General features: G+C 42.3%; 1 protein-coding gene across 3 annotated transcripts in view; it reads right to left on the bottom strand.

The window, feature by feature from the left end:
* Positions 1–4,834, bottom strand: part of LOC148021425 (uncharacterized) — a 64,915-nt gene extending 60,081 nt beyond the window's left edge. The window contains exons 1-3 of one of the 3 annotated variants that reach the window (XM_087699298.1): positions 4,045–4,834; positions 3,677–3,979; positions 3,111–3,308 (exon numbers count right to left, since the gene is read on the bottom strand). In XM_087699298.1, coding sequence (XP_087555424.1) covers positions 3,111–3,308; positions 3,677–3,931 — 453 coding nt within the window. In that variant the 5' untranslated portion in view covers positions 3,932–3,979; positions 4,045–4,834. The remainder of the gene's footprint in view (positions 1–3,110; positions 3,309–3,676; positions 3,980–4,044) is intronic. The other 2 variants (XM_087699296.1, XM_087699295.1) reach the window with 2 other exon arrangements.
* Positions 4,835–18,506: the final 13,672 nt, after the last annotated feature.

Here is an 18,506-nt window from a genome sequence, read left to right as displayed (position 1 = left end):
ACTCGATTGAAAAGAAAGAACATTTTAAGATAAAGTTAGAGTTATATTTCTATGAATATTAAAATGCTCCTTATGCTCTTCCCCATTTTTACTAGATGTAAATATCTCATTATGGGTGTTAGTAATACCAAACAATCATCCAAAGAATTCACAATAGCCAAATTGTGTATAGTTATCATTGTTTTAAATAGCATCTACAACTATCTAAACTTGATGATATGTAGACTTGAAGTTAATCTTATTGAATATTATTTGCTTTAACCTTATCAAACCATTCATGGTTATCTTGTTAATGAAATATAGTTAATTCACAGCATAATTGACTACTTTCCTTATGCACTAAGAGATAAAAAGGGAATATGGGATCTAAATGGTTCTCTTTCTAAGAGTTTATCTAGTTTCTCCTTGACTACTTCTTTAGCAATTTGGTTGTCAATAGGGTGTTCTCCATGGTGGGTTACTACCCATATCAAGGTCTTCTTTTGAAAGGCATGTGTTAAATGATAGGGGGCAAGATTCTCTATCTGTGTCCTAGTGGCACGCCTAAAATTTGAAGGTTGCAACACCCTTCAAAGGGGGTTTTGCCCTTCTAGAGAAGGGTGATACATATATTACCCTTCAAAAGAAAGGTAAGAATTTTAGAAAAATAGTTATATGCCCTTCCAAACTCTTTAAAAAGAAAAGGAGAGGTCCTCTAAGACCTTGTAAATGAAAAGTTGGGTAGCCTTCAAATTTGAGGGCTGGCTAGTGGGGCAAGGGCAAGGCATAACAAGTGGGGCTCGACGCTCATGAGTCATCATTCTCTCTCTCTTGCTGGTGGGGCAGGGCGTAGAAGGTGGGGATCGTGGACACGTCACTAGTCAAGGGCTTGTCGGGACTTGGGAACTATAGGAACGCCGGCAAGGGGGCTCACACCAATGGACCTTTTCAAAGCGGCAAGTCAAACTGCCACAGCAGAGCCCAATCGCCATGTAGGCGATGGGGCCTGCAATTTATCTGGACCCTTTACAAACCAACTAGTAGGTAAGACACTTAAAATTTTAAGTTTTCAAACTACCAATTTCGAAATTCTAATTCTTTGTTGTCTCTATTATGTGGTCTCCGTATAAAGACCATGCATGCATCTCGTTTGAGATGCCAAGCTGCTATGCATTGGACAATCACCAACTCAATGTACAAAGAGTTCTTAAATTTTAATATTTCACATATTATTTCAGCATTCTAACATGTAGTTTACTATTATTCAGAGATCCCATTCACGTTTCTAAGATTCTCCTACTCAGATGTGATCATATCACCCTACTTACTACTTCAACAACATGAATACAAATTAAAAAGAACCCTATTTCTTGGAGGAGGTTCTCCACATACATTGCCACTACTGTGGGAGATTGGATTGCTATTCACAATATATCACATGACACTCAGACAAAGAGACTTAAGGGCCTTAGGTGTGCCACATCCATGATAGAGATATGTCATGTGACTAAGAGATCCTCACCGGATGCAAGACAAACATAGGCACATTGCAAACCTTGATGAGTCTCTTTTCTAAAGGAAATATTATTCTCAGACAGTTGTAACCAATAAATAGAGTTTTTAACTTTCATAGTATTTTTACATACAAGAAAGATTGAATCATGAGGAAGGCCTTGGATCAAAAAAAGTTAACGTGTGGCTCTTTAAAAGAATTAGTAGGGGATCACTGTAAATCACACTAGAATATGACATATTGATCTGAACCCAATCATGTGTACAATAGATGGATGGAGATATGGGACTTATTAGACAAGGCCCCTACAAAGGTGACAATAGGATCCAAGGGAGTGGGCATCAAAAGATCCATTTCTTGACAGCCTTGCAATCCAACGGAGTGAACATGAAGAGATCCATTTCTTGATAGGGACGAGCAAGATGGGACCTTGTTTTGACATCTCAAAAAGAAATTGTTTCAAGGGCATCCTCCCAATTGGGGGACATCCCCGTCTCACCCCTCACAAGGAAATAGCCAAGGAACAACTAGGAGATGCATCCCCCCTATTTGGGATGGCGGTGTTCACATGAGCTCCTTCTCTTTTGTCACACACATACACGTACATATAGAGTGAGACGCACACACAGAAACTCCAACACACATGACTTTTCAAGTTCAAAATGGTATTTCTTGTATGTAACCTATAGTATTATGGGGATTTTAAGAGTACATATTAATTATTGAAAGTAATAATATTTATATCTCCGCATTTTTGTCCCCTATTTCTAGGCTTTCTTCACACTTAGGGTTCCAGCACATTCTTCCATTTAGAGCCAAATATATTTTGGCATTATAGGCTGCCAGACAGGCTGTTTACACAGCCCTTGTATTAGACTTCCCACAATTTGATGTATCATTGTAGTCCTATACAGGGACTTTCTGTATTGTTAACTATAGAAAGTTCTGACAAGTTTAATAACAGATTTTCCTCTTTGTTAACAAAAAAAAGAAAGCAAACATTCTATTAAAAGCATTAACAAGCTAAAAAAGACCTCCATGGAGTAATTTACGGCACAATTGGAGCTAAGGAAAACAAATTTGCAGTTTTTTAAATTTTGGATAAGACACACAAACACCCCCAAATGCCCACAAGGTGGGGCACCTCGCCTTGAAATATAAGCCAAGTGATCAAGCAAGAACCACGATGGCATTTTTCCTATGTGCAGATAGAATAGCTCACAACCCAAGTGTACACTAGAGCTCGATTGCATTGGGACCCCCCTCGTTGTCAAAGACTCTACCAAGGAGAAGAACCAACAGAGAGTTCAAGGGGGCAAGCACTTAGACTTACATGAACACACCACGTGCACATAGGTGTCCAACCAAGTGAGGCACCCCACAAGACTTGAACCCACAACCTTGCGATTGTGAGCCCAAACTACTGACAACTAAGCCATCACTTTTGGCACAACAAATTCACAGTTTCACCTATAGAAACCTAAAAGTGCAAAATTATTCAGACTAAACAAACTAGGTAGAAGAAACTCAAGCATGCAACAAAACTAATATACATATACAATATAAACTTGAACCACTAAAATCACATGAAAGGAGCTAGTAGATCAAATAGACATACCCCTGCTTTGGATTCTTTCAATAGCACAGAATCTTGAGAATAGCCAGTAACATCCACAAAAGCAGGAAACGGCTTCTTGGAGAAGTGGATGCATACAATCACCAAGTGTAACAGTTCTTTAAGCCTCAGGAGCTCTTCTTCACTTCTCAGCTCAGAGCTGCCCTCGCCTGCAAATATATTTGATGCCTGTAAGTGGCCCTGCACATTGTAAACAAAAACTGAGACCAGCTCCTCTCAAAAGCCAAAAAGCCATGGTAAAGAGAAACAAAGGCCAGCCCCTCTAAAAAGTAAAGTACAACAATGGAACAAACAAGGACGTGTTGCCAACTCAACACCCAAAAAAAAAAAACAACTGATCAAGTTTGAGGGTTAGTAATACAAGACGCAGTCAGATCACACCAGAATCCACTTGAAAGTCCTTCAAAATGCTCAGTGGACATACAAAATGGGACTTATATCACGATCAAATTTAGACCATACAATTAGTTGCAAGTCTTTAGGAGACATCATAAAACGAAAAGAAGTTTAAAACATTGTGGTAGCAAAAACTTGTAGAGGTCATATACCTGACGCTTCATCAAGAAATTAATGCCAAATGCTAAATCTACAAGGGGCCATTTCCCAAACGTCTCTGCATATGTGAACCTCAACGCCTCTGACAAAATGGCTAAGGCTTCAAACCATGTGGAAGGTGCTCTAGAAATCTCGGACCTTACTGAAGATCCAACCTCTTGCTCATCCTCACCCAGGCCTCTTCGCCGTAAAGCATAGTATAAAAGAGCTACTGCCCCCGCTGCAGTGGCCACTGTTGCCGTTGCCATGATTATCACTGAGTTACTATATGTTGTGTATCGGTCAGCTGGGTAGCCCTGGATACCATACAATAGCTAAGGTCCAACAACATGCCGTATTCCAAAAAGTGTTTTGAAACTACCTTTCATATATTGCCCCAGTTGGTGTTCTCACCTCTCCCTCATGTAATACTCCCTGACAAACCACCGCTTCTCCTTATCTCAACGTGTGCAAGTTCTTTTTTCTTCCCTTTTTCATTTCAAAATATGACTAAGGAACTGTGAAACAATCCAAAAGACCTGTTTAAGAATCACTGGCAGATTTTCAGAAATTAAGGATAACATGCAGATTCTCAGAATTCAAGAATCACTGGTGGATTTTTCAAGACTCTCTAAATGCAAGGAGCAACGCTACAGCAATCCAACGTGTCATGATCAAAGTCCAGGAAAATGTCGCTCTCAGACTTCATACGTTCAAGTGATTTAACTAAATGTCGTCTAACGGTGTCGGTAGGGCAATGAAATCCTCAATGATGCAGCGTTTGATGTCGGTAGGGGCAAGTGGCAACGAAAGCCTCAATAATGCAGCGTTTGCGACCGTCCAAACAATCTCACGATTCATTTCTTCACCATGTTGCCACATTCTTCCTCCAAGCTAATGCATGCGGTGGATGATCAAGTGCACCATATCCTATGGTTCGGCCTACACAAAACTGGGAGAAAAGTCCTTCCAGCGTCTGACTATCAGTATCTCTGCATCAAGATAGACACGAAGGCCTCCAGAATGCATTCGCTCGTTCTTGTTCCTGATCGGCGTTGCTGCTTTAGGCAGGAATCTTTATTTCTCCTTCACGCAGAAAGCCTGTGAGCATAGAAGGTGGACGCGTACATCCCGATTCCTCAGGGAACGTTCAAATGAAACGAAGCACTAGACTGTACGAAAGGATGTGCTTGATATATAAAGCCGATGGGTAGACACGTGGCCGTGTGAGAACTGTCAATCATAACTTTCAAATTTCCTAGGCGTTAACCCCCGTCCCCCAAAACATCAATTTTTGTTTTTTTGGCACATATACTAAATCACTTTTTATAAACATACAAATTCATAATTGTTGGAAAACTTCTACACGCATCTTTATATGTTCATGCATTTGCTTACAAAAATATGAAGTGAAGGAGGCATTACCTCACAACCTTTGTAATGGCATCAACCATGTGAAGCACAATGAACATGTTGGGGTAAAGGCGCCTTTGCCATGCCGCCCCATGTATTACTACACTGACAGTACCCGGTTGTTGGGGTAAAGGCACCTCTGCCATGCCGTCCCGTGTATTACTACACTGACAGTACCCGCCACTGCACACTGCAGGTGGCGGGCGGCCGTCACGTCACTTTATTCTTTATATTCATTTTAGTGACTAGTAAATAAAGAAAGGCCCGGTCACACATTGTGACTGTTGGAGTTCCCATTTCTTGTCTCTCTCTTTCTTGCTCCTGCTCTCCCGCCATAGCTCGCGTGCAAGCTTCGATCCTTCTCACCTTTCAACTGATATCAGAGCTTGGCTTCCTCTTGCTCGAGCTCAACTCGGTGCTTCTCTACCTTCGCATCGACTCCCTTCATGCATTGGATCTCCATCCCGGTAGCCATATCCGATCTCCCCGAGCTCTTGTCACTCCCCGGCTTCCCGAGCACCTTCCCGGCCTATTGAGGCACCTTCAAGGCATTGGTACTGAGGTATTTGATCATTCTTTCAGGGTTTTATTTCACTCTACAGGTTGCAAACAGCAAGGGCAGCCATGGCTTCAAACCCTTGAAGCTTATTCCCCTCATATTGTGCCTTACACTTATCAAGGCTCAAAGAGGCTTGTCATAGGCCTTTGATAGGCCCTTCTTGAGCCCCCCATTACCCCCTTTCAGCCCATGTGGAGCAGCAGCAAGTTCAGCACCAACAAGGCAAATTGCGCCATTTTTTCCAGGCTGTTAGCACTCGTCTACTTCAGCTCCACACTTGGTCATTGCTTCTTGCTGTCTACCTTGATCAAGAGGGCTATTAGACTTCATGTTTGATGTCATTCAAGCTTTGGGCATTGGTCTTGATCATTCGGGGCTGATTTCTTCAGATTTGGGACTGTCATAAACTGTCATAACTGGCTGAAAACAGGGCAGCACTATTGGCATTAGCATTTGTTGCTTACACTCCATTCCAGTTGTGCTATTTGATGCCCGTATGCGGTCTACTTGATGCCCGAATGCCTTGGGAATGTATGCATATGATTATGCCATGATTTTGGCCTGAAATATTGGCTGATTTGGGACTGTCATTTACTATTATACAGTGCTGGAAACAAGGTAGCCACACTTGGCATTGGCATTTGATGCTTATACTCTACTCCGGTTACCTTGTTTGATGCCCGTATGCGGCCTACATGATGCCTAGTGCCTTGGGAATGTATGCACGTGATTATGCCATAATTTTGGCCTAAAATATTGGCTGAAATTTCTCAGTTTTGATAGTCAAACTTGGCTGTAATAACAGTGGACTGAAGGTACTTTGGATGCTTTGTCACTTACCTATTGGTACCGGATGTATGCTTTGGGATTTGCGATCATGTATCTGACATTTGGGGACAACTTTGAGCTCATGTTTGAATCTATGGAATGTATTTGAGCTACGCATAAGCTCCGTCTTGGTTGGTATTCACCGGCATTTGAACCGACCTGGCATGCTCTTGGACCGCTTATGCCTCATGTCTATGCTTGACAGTTAGGCTTCATACATTACATGCTTTGGTTCGTGATATATGCCGCTTGGTTCGTCTATGCTTTACCAACATTGGGAGCTTTGCCTTGGATGTATTTGAGCATTTCCGACTTAGTTTGATCATTTACTTGGTTGTTTCCATCAGTTGCTTCATGTATGTCATGCTCTTGGGATGCGTATGACGCATTGACTTGGTCACTTGTCACTAGTACTTTGTCTTCGGTTGCTTGAGCCCTTGAGCTCGTTTGTATGCCTTTTGTGCCAGTGGGAGCATCTTGCATGCTTACTTGACCTTGAGCAGGGATTACATGCTATTGGAGCAGTTACACGTATTGGAGTAGGCTATGTCATTGAGCAGTTACAGATGTATTGAGACTTTGGGATTATACTCCGACAATTGGATGTTGCATTGAATATATGTCTTGGTTCACAGGATGCTTATGAGCTGAGTCTTAGTTTTGGATCCGCTTTCCTTTGAGCAGATACCTATTTGTGTCAGGTTTTAGCAGTTGCAGGTACATTTTGCCTGGATTGTCTGGGGGTGTGCCTCTTACTGGCAGATGCTATTTGACATGTCTTGGTATTATGCTCATGTATTTTCACTGTCATTTGGCTTTGCTTTGTCCTCTTTATGCCGGCTTTGGACCTAGCATTGTTTAGTTGACATTAGATCCAGTTTTGGGACAATTTGCTCTCATTATTGTAATTCTGAAATTTATTACAGCAAGCATTTATTGGTGGACAGAGTAGTATTTTTTATGCTGAAATATCTTGATTTGGTGTACCGCACCTAGTACTAAGTGGGCAGCATCTTTTGGTACACTTTTCTCGCCATTTGGAGCTCATTTCAATGGATTTTGAGCATTTTCTGCAGTAAAACAACCAGCAGGTTTACATTGTCTGTGCATTTCCAGCCTGCATTATGGCATCCTCTTCAACTGATAATGCCATATTTAACATCACCAAGTTGGATGGTACCAACTACTCTTATTGGAAGAGTCAAATTTGGCAGGTCTTGGTGCAGAAATCTCAGATTAAGCCACTTCGGTTGAGCGGGGAGCAGCCTGAAACTATGGACAATGATGACTGGCTTGAACTTGATGAGCTATGCAAGTCCACGATTATATTGTCTCTCACTGAATAGGTACATTATAATGTATTTGAGGAAGCACAGAGTGCATGGGATCTATGGAATAAGATCAAGAATCTTTATGATAAGAAAAGTCCGGCAAGTCAGATGTAGTGGTTGAAGCAGCTTATGGATCTGTGCATGAAGGATAATGCGACTATGTCTGCTCACTTGAGCCAGTTCCATGCTATACTGAAGAACTTGACTTCGCAGGATATCACCTTTGGAGAGGAAGTAACTCCTCTTTTCTTGCTTGGGACTCTGAATGAGTCATGGAATGTATTCCGCACTGCCCTATGTGCCTCTAGTGCTACTATGAAACTGAATGATGTTGAGAGTGCTCTTCTGCAAGAAGAGGTTAATTGCAAAAACTTGGATACCTCTCGTGTTTCACATGCTTTGATAGTTAGAGGCACGAATGACAGGAATGATCGTGGTCATGACCATGGCCGTGACTCGCAGAAGGGCCGGTCTAAATCTCGTGGAAAGTCGCGTAGTAAGTCGCGTGGGCGCAACGCTAATGTCACTTGTCATCATTGTGGGAAAAAGGGCCATATCAGACCATAGTGTCATGAGTTGCGCAATGAGAAGCGCAAGGATAAGGAGAAAGAGAAAATGCAGGAGAAGTCCTTTGATCGCAGCATAGTACCTGCGAAGTCCAGCGTTAAGATTGAAGAAATTAATGTCACGCAGACCGAGGATTCCGATGGTAGTGATGAGTTCATATTTGCAGCTAGTTCTTCTGATGCCTCACACTTGACCGAGACACCTAGTATGTATGCACAGTGCTGGTTATTGGATTCAGGTGTATCCTTCCATGTGACGCCTTACCGTGAGTGGTTTCACTCTTACCGTACTGTATCTGGATCAGTCAGACTTGGAGATGATAGGTCTCTTGATATTGTGGGCTGTGGAGATATTCAATTGAAGTTTTCCACTGGCAGTTCCTTTTTGCTCAGGGATGTACGTCATGTACCTGCGCTTACGCGCAGTCTTATGTCTGCAGGTCAGTTGGATGATGCAGGGTTTCATGTCTGTTTTGGGGATTTTGCCTGGAAGATTACCAGAGGCAGACTTGTGCTTGCTAGAGGCGCCAAGGTTGGCAGCCTCTATCCTCTTGTTGTATTTGGGTCTTCTATAGACCATGTTTTGGCAGTGGGCTCTATCCCACATGTATCACTTTGGCATACCCATTTGGGGCATATGTCTTTGAAGGGAATGAAAATGTTATCTGGTTTGCAGTATCTTCCACCTTTGGACTATGCACGTTTTGACTCGTGTGATCATTGTCTTTGTGGTAAGTAGAATAGGTCTACGCATAAGAAATCAGGTAGGCCATGCATGAGTGAGCCCTTGGCTTTGGTGCATTCAAATGTTTGTGGGCCCATGCCGTGTATGTCTATGGGTGGCGCGAAGTACTTTGTTACCTTCATTGATGATTTTTCTAGGAAAGTGTGGGCTTATCCCATAAAACAAAAGTCCGATATCGTGGCAGTCTTTCAGCGTTGGCTTGCTCTTGTTGAGAACCAGACTGGGTATAGGCTGAAATGCCTTAGGACTGACAATGGGGGAGAATATGTCTCACGTGCTTTTGAGCAGTTTTGTGATAACAGGGGTATTAAGCGTCAGTTGACCGCCCCTTACACCCCCGCCCGGAATGGTTTGGCTGAGCGCATGAACAGGACTATTCAGGAGCGTGTTCGCTCTATGCTTAGCCATGCAGGCCTACCACAGAGCTTTTGGGCTGAGGAAGTTAGTACGGTAGTGCATGTCATAAACCGATTGCCTTCTAGTGGATTGGATTTCCAGGTTGCAGAGGAAGTTTGGGCTGGTAAGCCACCCTCTTATGCGCATCTCCATGTCTTTGGATGTGAGGCATTCTGCCATGTGCCCAAGGACAAGAGGAGTAAGTTGGATCCAAAGAGCATTAAATGCATCTTTCTTGGTTATGGTGATTCAGGAGAGATGAGCTATCGCCTATGGGATCCGCAGGCGCGGAAAATAGTACGCAGCCATGATGTAGTCTTCCATGAAGATAAGATGCACAGGCAGCCTGAGAAGGTGGTTGGGATCTGCAGAGTGATCTTTCAGGAGGAGCCTAGAGCTCCTGCACAGCCAGTTGGACAACCTACAGCTGCAGTAGATGCTCATGATCAGGGTGTTGGACAGGCAGCTGGGCAGGTAGCAGAGCTTGTAGTGAGACGGTCTGCTAGAGATAGACGTCCACCTGATAGATTTCAGCCCTCTATGCATTATGTTTTGGTTACCGATGCAGGAGAGCCTTTCACTTATGATGAGGCTATGTGCAGGGGTGACAGTCACTCCTGGGAGAGGGCTATGCAGTTTGAGATTGACTCCTTGCATAAAAATGAGACTTGGGATTTGGTTGCCTTGCCTAAGGGCAAGAAGGCTTTGCCATGCAAGTGGGTGTACAAGCTGAAAAGTACCCATGGATACCCCAAGCCGGCATACAAGGCTAGATTGGTAGCAAAGGGTTTTAAGTAGGAGCATGGTGTAGACTTTGATGAGGTCTTTTTTCCTGTGGTTAAGAGGACCACCCTGCGCTTGGTCTTGGCTTTGGTTGCTCAGCTTGACTTAGATCTATATCAGATGGATGTCAAGACGGCTTTCTTACATGGGGACTTGCATGATGAGATCTAGATGGAGCAGCCTAAGGGCTTTGTAGAACCTAATAGGGAGCACCTAGTTTGCAAGTTGAAGAAAAGTCTTTATGGCTTGAAGCAGGCACCTAGGGAATGGTATCATAAGTTTGATGTCTTTATGCAGTCACAGGGCTACAGCAGGAGTGCTATGGATCCGTGTCTTTACACGAAGAAAGCCCGTGATGGTTCATTGCTTATTTTGGTACTCTATGTGGATGATATGTTGATAGCAGGGAAAGCTCATGATGAGCTAGATGCTCTTAAATCTCAGCTAAAGAAGAGCTTTGAGATGAAGGATTTGGGACACGCCTCTCACATACTTGGTATGTGCATTAGACACAACAGGCATCAGGGACTCCTCTACTTGTCACAAAGGGAGTATATTCATAAAGTCCTTGAGCGCTTCCGCATGCAGGACGTAAAGCCTATTAGCTGTCCATTGCCTTCTTATGTGAAGGTATCACAGGCCAATTGATGAGCAGAGGGCTGAGATGGCCCAGATCCCTTATGCTTCAGCCATGGGTAGTTTGATGTATGCCATGATAGCCACTCATCCAGATATTGCCTTTGCAGTTGATGTTGTGGCACGCTATATGGCTACACCTGGCAGGAAACATTGGGATGCCATGAAGTGTATCATGAGGTACCTGAAGGGCACAGCAGATATGTGTATTTGCTATGGCAGCCAGGATACAGGGGTCATGGGGTACACTGACTCCGATTATGCAAGACATGCAGATAGTAGGAAGTCCACTTCTGGCTATGTATTCACCTATGCTGGAGGTGCTGTCTCTTGGATGTCTAGGGTTCAGAAGTGTACGGCTTTGTCTACTACTGAGGCCGAGTATGTTGCAGCCACTGAGGCTTGCAAGGAGGCCATATGGCTAGGCCATCTAGTTGCTGACCTTGGGATTGATGCTATACCTACACTGCATTCGGATTCTATGAGTGCCATTCAGTTGGCTAAGAATCCGGTCTTCCATGCGAAGAAGAAACACATTGAGGTGAGGTATCACTTCATACGTGGTGTTGTGGAGGACAAGTCTGTTGACATTGTCAAGATCTCCGCTGACGAGAATCCTGTAGATCTGCTCACGAAAAGCCTCACTACTGAGCGCTTTGCCTTCCTTAGGAGATTGATGGGCATTGGATGAGATGTTGCCTTTCCTCATCCCTTGTACCTATGTACAGTTGTACTATCTTTTTCTTCTCTTTTCTCTCTCACTGGGGCAGATTCGCCTTTAAGTGGGAGGTTGTTGGGGTAAAGGATCCTCTGCCGTGCCGCCCCGTGTATTACTACACTGACAGTACCCAATTGTTGGGGTAAAGGCGCCTTTGCCATGCCGCCCCGTGTATTACTACACTGACAGTACACGCCACTGCACACTGCAGGTGGCGAGCGCCCGTCACGTCACTTTATTCTTTACATTCATTTTAGTGACTAGTAAATAAAGGAAGGCCCGGTCACACATTGTGACTGTTGGAGTTCCCATTTCTTGTCTCTCTCTTTCTTGCTCTTGCTCTCCCGCCATAGCTCGCGTGCAAGCTTCGATCCTTCTCACCTTTCAGAACATTGCTGGCCAAGTTAGTTAGTGTCAATTTACTAATTTATGATATAAAACACATATATATAATAAATCACATACTTTTAAAGTTCAATCATATTCCATTATTCATTAAAATTTACGTGATAAATAGTACTATTGTGTGTGTAATTAGTCATTACTTTATTTATTTAATTTATTTTCCATATTTATTTATTTATATTTGTGCGTGTAACAATCATTGTTAGTGTGTATATGTATGTGACAATCATTGTTATCAGCATATACCCACTACACACCTTTCGTTCTCACATATCTCTCAAGTTGTTTTGTTGATGCTTATTATATATTGCTCTAGGCTCCCTCCAGATGATGACATCTCATTGATGCTTTAGTTAAACCACATTCACTACTAACAATAAGCACCTACACCTCCTCCTCTATGTGTGTGTGTGTGTGTGTGTGTGTGTGTGTGGTAGCCAATAATGGGATTGTTGTTCCCACAAAAGCAACATGGTTAGTGTATTCTTTGGATCAAATAAATTAATGGTTTTTATTGCCTACACATGGTCATTGGTGTGTCAATTGCAACCATCATGAATGCTATCTACATGGCCAAGTGACGTGGTTAGATGCTTATGTATGTACATCTTGCTATCAAAGGTAAGAAATCACTTCATACATGCTTGTCCATGCTCCATATTGCCCACAACACACCCATAGAAAAGGAGATGGAATACGCATCTAAGTAACACTTTTGAGCTAGTTATGACTCATCATTACTCGTCTATGATAAATGCAAGCTAAACAACATACCTCAAAATATAAATTTTGAGGAAGCATTTCTTACATGTTGATTTTCTTGATATTCATGTCAAGTACAACTCAACCCAATTCTCAAAATGTTTGCATCTAGGCATTATTATAGCCAAATCTTATGAGGGCAATAGAGAGACATGTATCAAAGAAGAAACCATCTACTTCTTGGAAAGAAATTCACTTCGCTTCTACGGAATGGTGATAATAATTGCCATGTCCATGATCAATCGAGGCAAATTTCAACAAATAGTTGTGGTAGTTCATGTAACCTCTAAAGACTTTTGAGCTTCTACCACATCTTGATCCCAACATCGATTCTCGATAATGTTTCCTCAAAGTCCATGCAGTAGTGTAAAAACTAGCTTTGCAAATCATTATATGTGCCTATCTTGTTGGGGGTAAAGGTGCCTCTACCTAGCCGCCATGTATTAGTTACACTGACAGTATCCAAGCATAATGGAGACAAGTATACTTGCCATCTCCATCCCATCGCCGCATCCTATGTGATGTGATCTTCTATCTCATCATCGATGTAGAGACCAATGAGTCTATGGGAGAGAGGACACCCATGCTTAACTCCAATGGTGCTAGAGACCATGTGTGAAAGTCCTCATGGGCATCTCACTAAGCCTATCACCCTCTCATATAGTGCATAGATGCCCCAAATCATGTGTGATGGGATCCCCATTGTTTGAAGCCTCACTATAGCCTATCTTGTGGAATTGTATCAAAGGCTTTCCGAAAATCCACAAAGTAGTAATAAAGTCTCTTCTTTCTCATTTCCACCTGCTCAATCATACTCAAAGTAAAGATGTGGTCGAGTGTGGACAACAACCCCCATCGGAAATTAGCATGTCCTATTGCTCTCAATCTCCCTCTCTTTGTATATGCACTAAGCTCTACCTCTATCATTCCTCCATATATCTTTGCAAATGTGTGGCCCACCATGATGGTTCTATAGTTACTTAGATCTAGGGGGTCTCCAAGCTTGTGGGTGAGCACTATGAAATGCATGGTCTACTCATCAGGGAAGCCCTTTGCTAGAGCCCTATTGAACATAAAAGTAAGGAGAGGAGCCATAATGTCCATTGCATAAATTAAGTACTCACCATGTATGCCAGTGTGATCCATCGATCATCCATGTCATAGATGCTCGATCTCTCTCCTCACTATATCATGTGTAAAGAAGGTGGATGTGGTATGGCTCTAGTGGGTGGAGAATGTGTGTGTGTGTGTACACGCACGTGTGTGACCCTACATTGACATCTAGGTCCTCCCCCTACACCATCCACCTTCGACCTCCACATCACTAGGGCTTGACCCCTTTCTACTTGGCCGAGCATGGCCTTTCTCCACCTCTTAGCCTTGAGCATTTCTCCACTAGACCTTCCTTGGTCCATAGCTACCCTTGTGGCCTATTCAGCCACTTGTTCGTGCATGGCCAGAGCTCTTTTCAACTCTACCACCTTGTTATGTAATAATCCATGAAGGCTACTTAGATAAGGCCATCCTCTGCCATGCCTTACAACCACTTGGATAGCCCTTCCTTAGGCTCTAATTGGCTCCCTCAACACGCATCTGCAATCCCATACTCGACCCTTAATCACTTGGCTTGGCCCTTGGACTGATTTCTTGGCCATATTGGCCCTTGGCCACCATGTACTCAGATGTCACATGAGTGGACACCATAATTTGGCTACTCCAAAGCCACCAAAAGCTTAGCCTTGAGAACCACACCTACTCGACTAGCCCAAAAGGACTTGGGACAACTGCCTTGCCTTAATGGCCAAAATGCATACTTAGCCACCACCAACATGTAATGTCCCATACATACGCATAATATATGAACCCTTGCATGTGAATGAGGAGTTAGAATAAAGGCTACAATGTTAAAGTTAAAGCTTAAATTATTTTTCAATTTCTTATTTTTCTCCTCTTCTCATTTGTTGTCATTGACTCTTGTCACCATTCAACATTGTTTCATCTCATCACTATGCTCTAGCTCGATTAGCATGACTGTGACTATCACTCTAAAATCAACATTGTCATCATCATCCACATCAACAAAATGATTAGCATGTTGATTGAAAAAAACCAAACTAATCATGGGAAACTATAGCACACCATTAGTCACTTCTCTACTATTTCCAAGACTGCAACATCGCCACCATGCATCACAACTCCATTAAAGTTGTCACACCGATTAAAGTGATGCCACATGTTGCACTACTCATCGATTTGATCAAAGCCAAGCCTCATTAATCATGAGAGAGAGAGAGAGAGGGGGCCCATTCACTATCGATGGGTGAGTATAAGCCTTAGCCTAAAAGACTATATAGTAGATTTTAGCATTACATTTAGGGGGTCAATATACTTTTCATTGTGAATATGGAAAGAAAGAAAAGAAAGAAAGAGTATATTAACATTTCTAAAAGGCCAATGTGGCATGTGAGACCAAAACAATACACACAATGATCATGTGTTTCTCATCTAGAATGAGAAAATATGAAAAAACGTGTCTATAAGACTCAAAAGTGAAATAGTGTCCTATAAAAAGAAAACATGTCGACAGTCAAAAAGCAAAAGTAGAAAAATAAAACTCTCCATCAATGATATGTCTATCCTCTAAGGAGATGTATCTTTGTATGGCTGAGATGTCTTAGCATCTATCTCACGTGTCACTCAATGATGGCTGTAATTTGTCTATGGTGCGGATGTTTAGGCCTTTGTCTAGGTGGATGTGGGTGCCTAGACTACCTGAGTGCTACCACTCTATCCAAAGGGACCCCTACACAAGATGAGGTCCAATGATGATGTACTCTTGTAGCCTATGTGGCAATAGTAGTGGTATGTGCCATACTCGATTTTGTAGTAGTGAGAAAGTCAATGAATGCTCTTTGTCTATGTGAGCCTTGTTATGGGGTTCTCTTATTCCGTAGAATAGCTGCTCTATGCCTTTGGAGCTCCAACAAATGTAAGCATCTCCGATCCTCAAAACTGCACAATTTTTCTAAAGGGTCCAAAACCCTCTTGAAATAGATAGTGGTATCTACCTCATGTTTCATAATATACCATGCATCGATAGATGTAGTGTTCCTCTATCTTTGCCTCTTTGTTGCATAATGTGCACATGCATTCCTATGTCTATATGCCCTCCCATCTACCTATCTCAATCCTTAGGTGGTGGGATGAGGTGTGGATTTAACCAAAAACTATGTGCAATCCATGAGGCAGTTGTGTATCCATGTAACTGGGTTAGTTGATGAAACCATCCTTAGATACCTAGTGGGTTTGGTAGTGTGCCATCCTTGAGCCGTGGGGGGAGGGGATTGAATCCAAGTCTTCTCTGTATCTAACCTCAGTATGTTTTCTCTAATCACATGGTTTAGCTTTGATAAGCTTAGGTCAAGCGTGGGGCAATCCAAGCTATAGTCATACTCGTCTAAGCATACCAACAATATTTGTCACCATTTACTGCTAGTTGTCTAGAAGAGGCCAAGGCTAGTTGTGGGTATCTATCTTGGGGGAGCTCTCATAGTTTATATATGAAAGTCATTGCCTAGACCAAGGCCTCAACCACCATGGGTGATGCTCCCAACTTAGCTTTTGATAATCTCATATGGGATCTAGCTCTTTGCTTGTATCATACGTGAGATCATCACAACTAGTGGTCTTTCCATATGCTACCACCCATCATAGTATTCCTTCTTTGGTCCATGATGGCCTCCCAATGGCTATCTCCTCATGTGGAAGAGACACAAACCCCAAATAGTTGCCCATATAGGAGTATGGGTGTAACTAGCATGTCAAAATCCACAAATTGGTGCATAGTTCATGAAACTATATGTGAGCACATTGCCTCTCCAATTCACCTAAGGATGCATATGCTTTTGCCAAATAAGCCTATGATGCCTCTCTCCAAGAGAACAATGGTCCCTTCAATGTGACCCCCAAATAAGCATACTGCTTGATCATCTCCATAGGATCTCCATCAAAAGTAAACTGGTGCTTAGCTCTCATCACCCAAGTAGTTGAAGTGTTAAATACAACAACTTTAATTTTCCCAAGGTTTCCCTCAAGGTCATATCTTTGCAAAATGTTGATAATGCATCCAAGTGTCTATTTAGACCTTTAAGTGAGTTTGATATAAGTACAATGTCGTCTACATAAAGGAGTAATAGTATCAACATTCCAACCAGGCTGGCTTTGGCCCCACCAGTGGTGTCCACATATTCTGAAATTTCATCTATTTATAGCCCAAATAGTGCTAGTGAAAGTGGGTAGCCTTATTTCATCCTAATGGTGTTATTGGTTGTATCTGAGATGCCCTTAAGGGTCTGTACTCTACTTGTCGCTCTCTCATACAAGGCATGGATGCTCCCCTGTATCTCTATGGGCACATGTATTTCTTGCAATCTCCACAAAATAGCAATAGATCTTTTTCTTGAATGTCTTTCCTTCTTTGATGATTACCCTCAATGCAAATATATGGTCTAGAGTTGTATATCCCCTCCTAAAGCTAGCATGGTCTTTTGATCTCAAGCCATGCATCTCGGCCCATTCACTCAATGCTTGTTCCACAATAGAGCCATATATTTTGGCTAGCATGATGATAGTTTGATAATTACCTAGTAGCATGGGGTCTCTACTCTTAAAATGCAACACAATAGTGTGGTTTGACTAATTAGTTGCAAATCCCTCATAGATTGCCCTATTAAAGATGTGAGCCAATGCTGGCTCCAAGATATCACAAGCATGTGTGAAGTGTTTTGTTACTAAACCATCATGATCTTGGGCTTTCCCATTTTTCAATGTCCATATGGCATTCCTCACTTTTTTGTTTGGTAAAAAATCTCCAATTTTCTAGTCTTGAGGTTGAGGGGAATGGCATAGGCTCTTGCCTAGGAACATCATAAAGTGTGGAAGCATATTCATGCCAATCATCCGGTCTAGTAATCTATATAGGCGGTTGGCTTTGTCTAAAGTGTGGGAAAGCATAGGCTATTGAAGTATGTATTATCTCGGCCAATTATCTTGTAAACTCGTCCAAAGAGGCATGTGTGTCTTTCTCCCTCAATGCATCTTGCACAATAATGATGTATATGAGTGAGGTCACTTCCGTCCATATCCTATTATCTCTCTATCTTGGGCTGATTTGACTAATCCCACTTCATCTAGTATAATATCTTTGCAAAACTAATTAATACTGTCAACAAAAGTAGATTGGTTGATTCCTATGTGTGTATTAAAGCCTCCTACTAGTAAAACGTCCCCAATGCTCATAAATCTCATTATGTCCTCATATAGTGGTGTATATGAGGATGTCTCTTTAGGGCCAAACTTAGAATATACAAAGGGAAAGTAGCATGTGGCAATATATATGTCTCAAGTTCTATTTATATGTAGCATGATCCACATGTACCTTTCCTCTGTATCTCCATGTACCATTTGGATTGTATCTTGGAGCTCTTCTCTAAATAGAATTGCCACACCTCCTGATCCCCTTGTCCCTCTAAGCTGCCTAGGTTGAGGGTGATTTGTACTTTCCCATCTATATACACATACATTAGGTAGATGACTGTCTTTACACTAGTGTGTCTCAGTATACAGAGCAATGTCTATCTCTTTGAAAGTATCCTCAAAAAACCTGCATCTATCTGAAGGGAGCCATTGCAATTTCATAGTGT

This window comes from Lygodium microphyllum, chromosome 18, assembly GCF_053477565.2.
Source record: "Lygodium microphyllum isolate KBCC chromosome 18, Lygodium_microphyllum_v1.1.10, whole genome shotgun sequence".
Lineage (NCBI taxonomy): Eukaryota > Viridiplantae > Streptophyta > Polypodiopsida > Schizaeales > Lygodiaceae > Lygodium > Lygodium microphyllum.
This window is presented reverse-complemented; position numbering and strand designations above follow the sequence as displayed.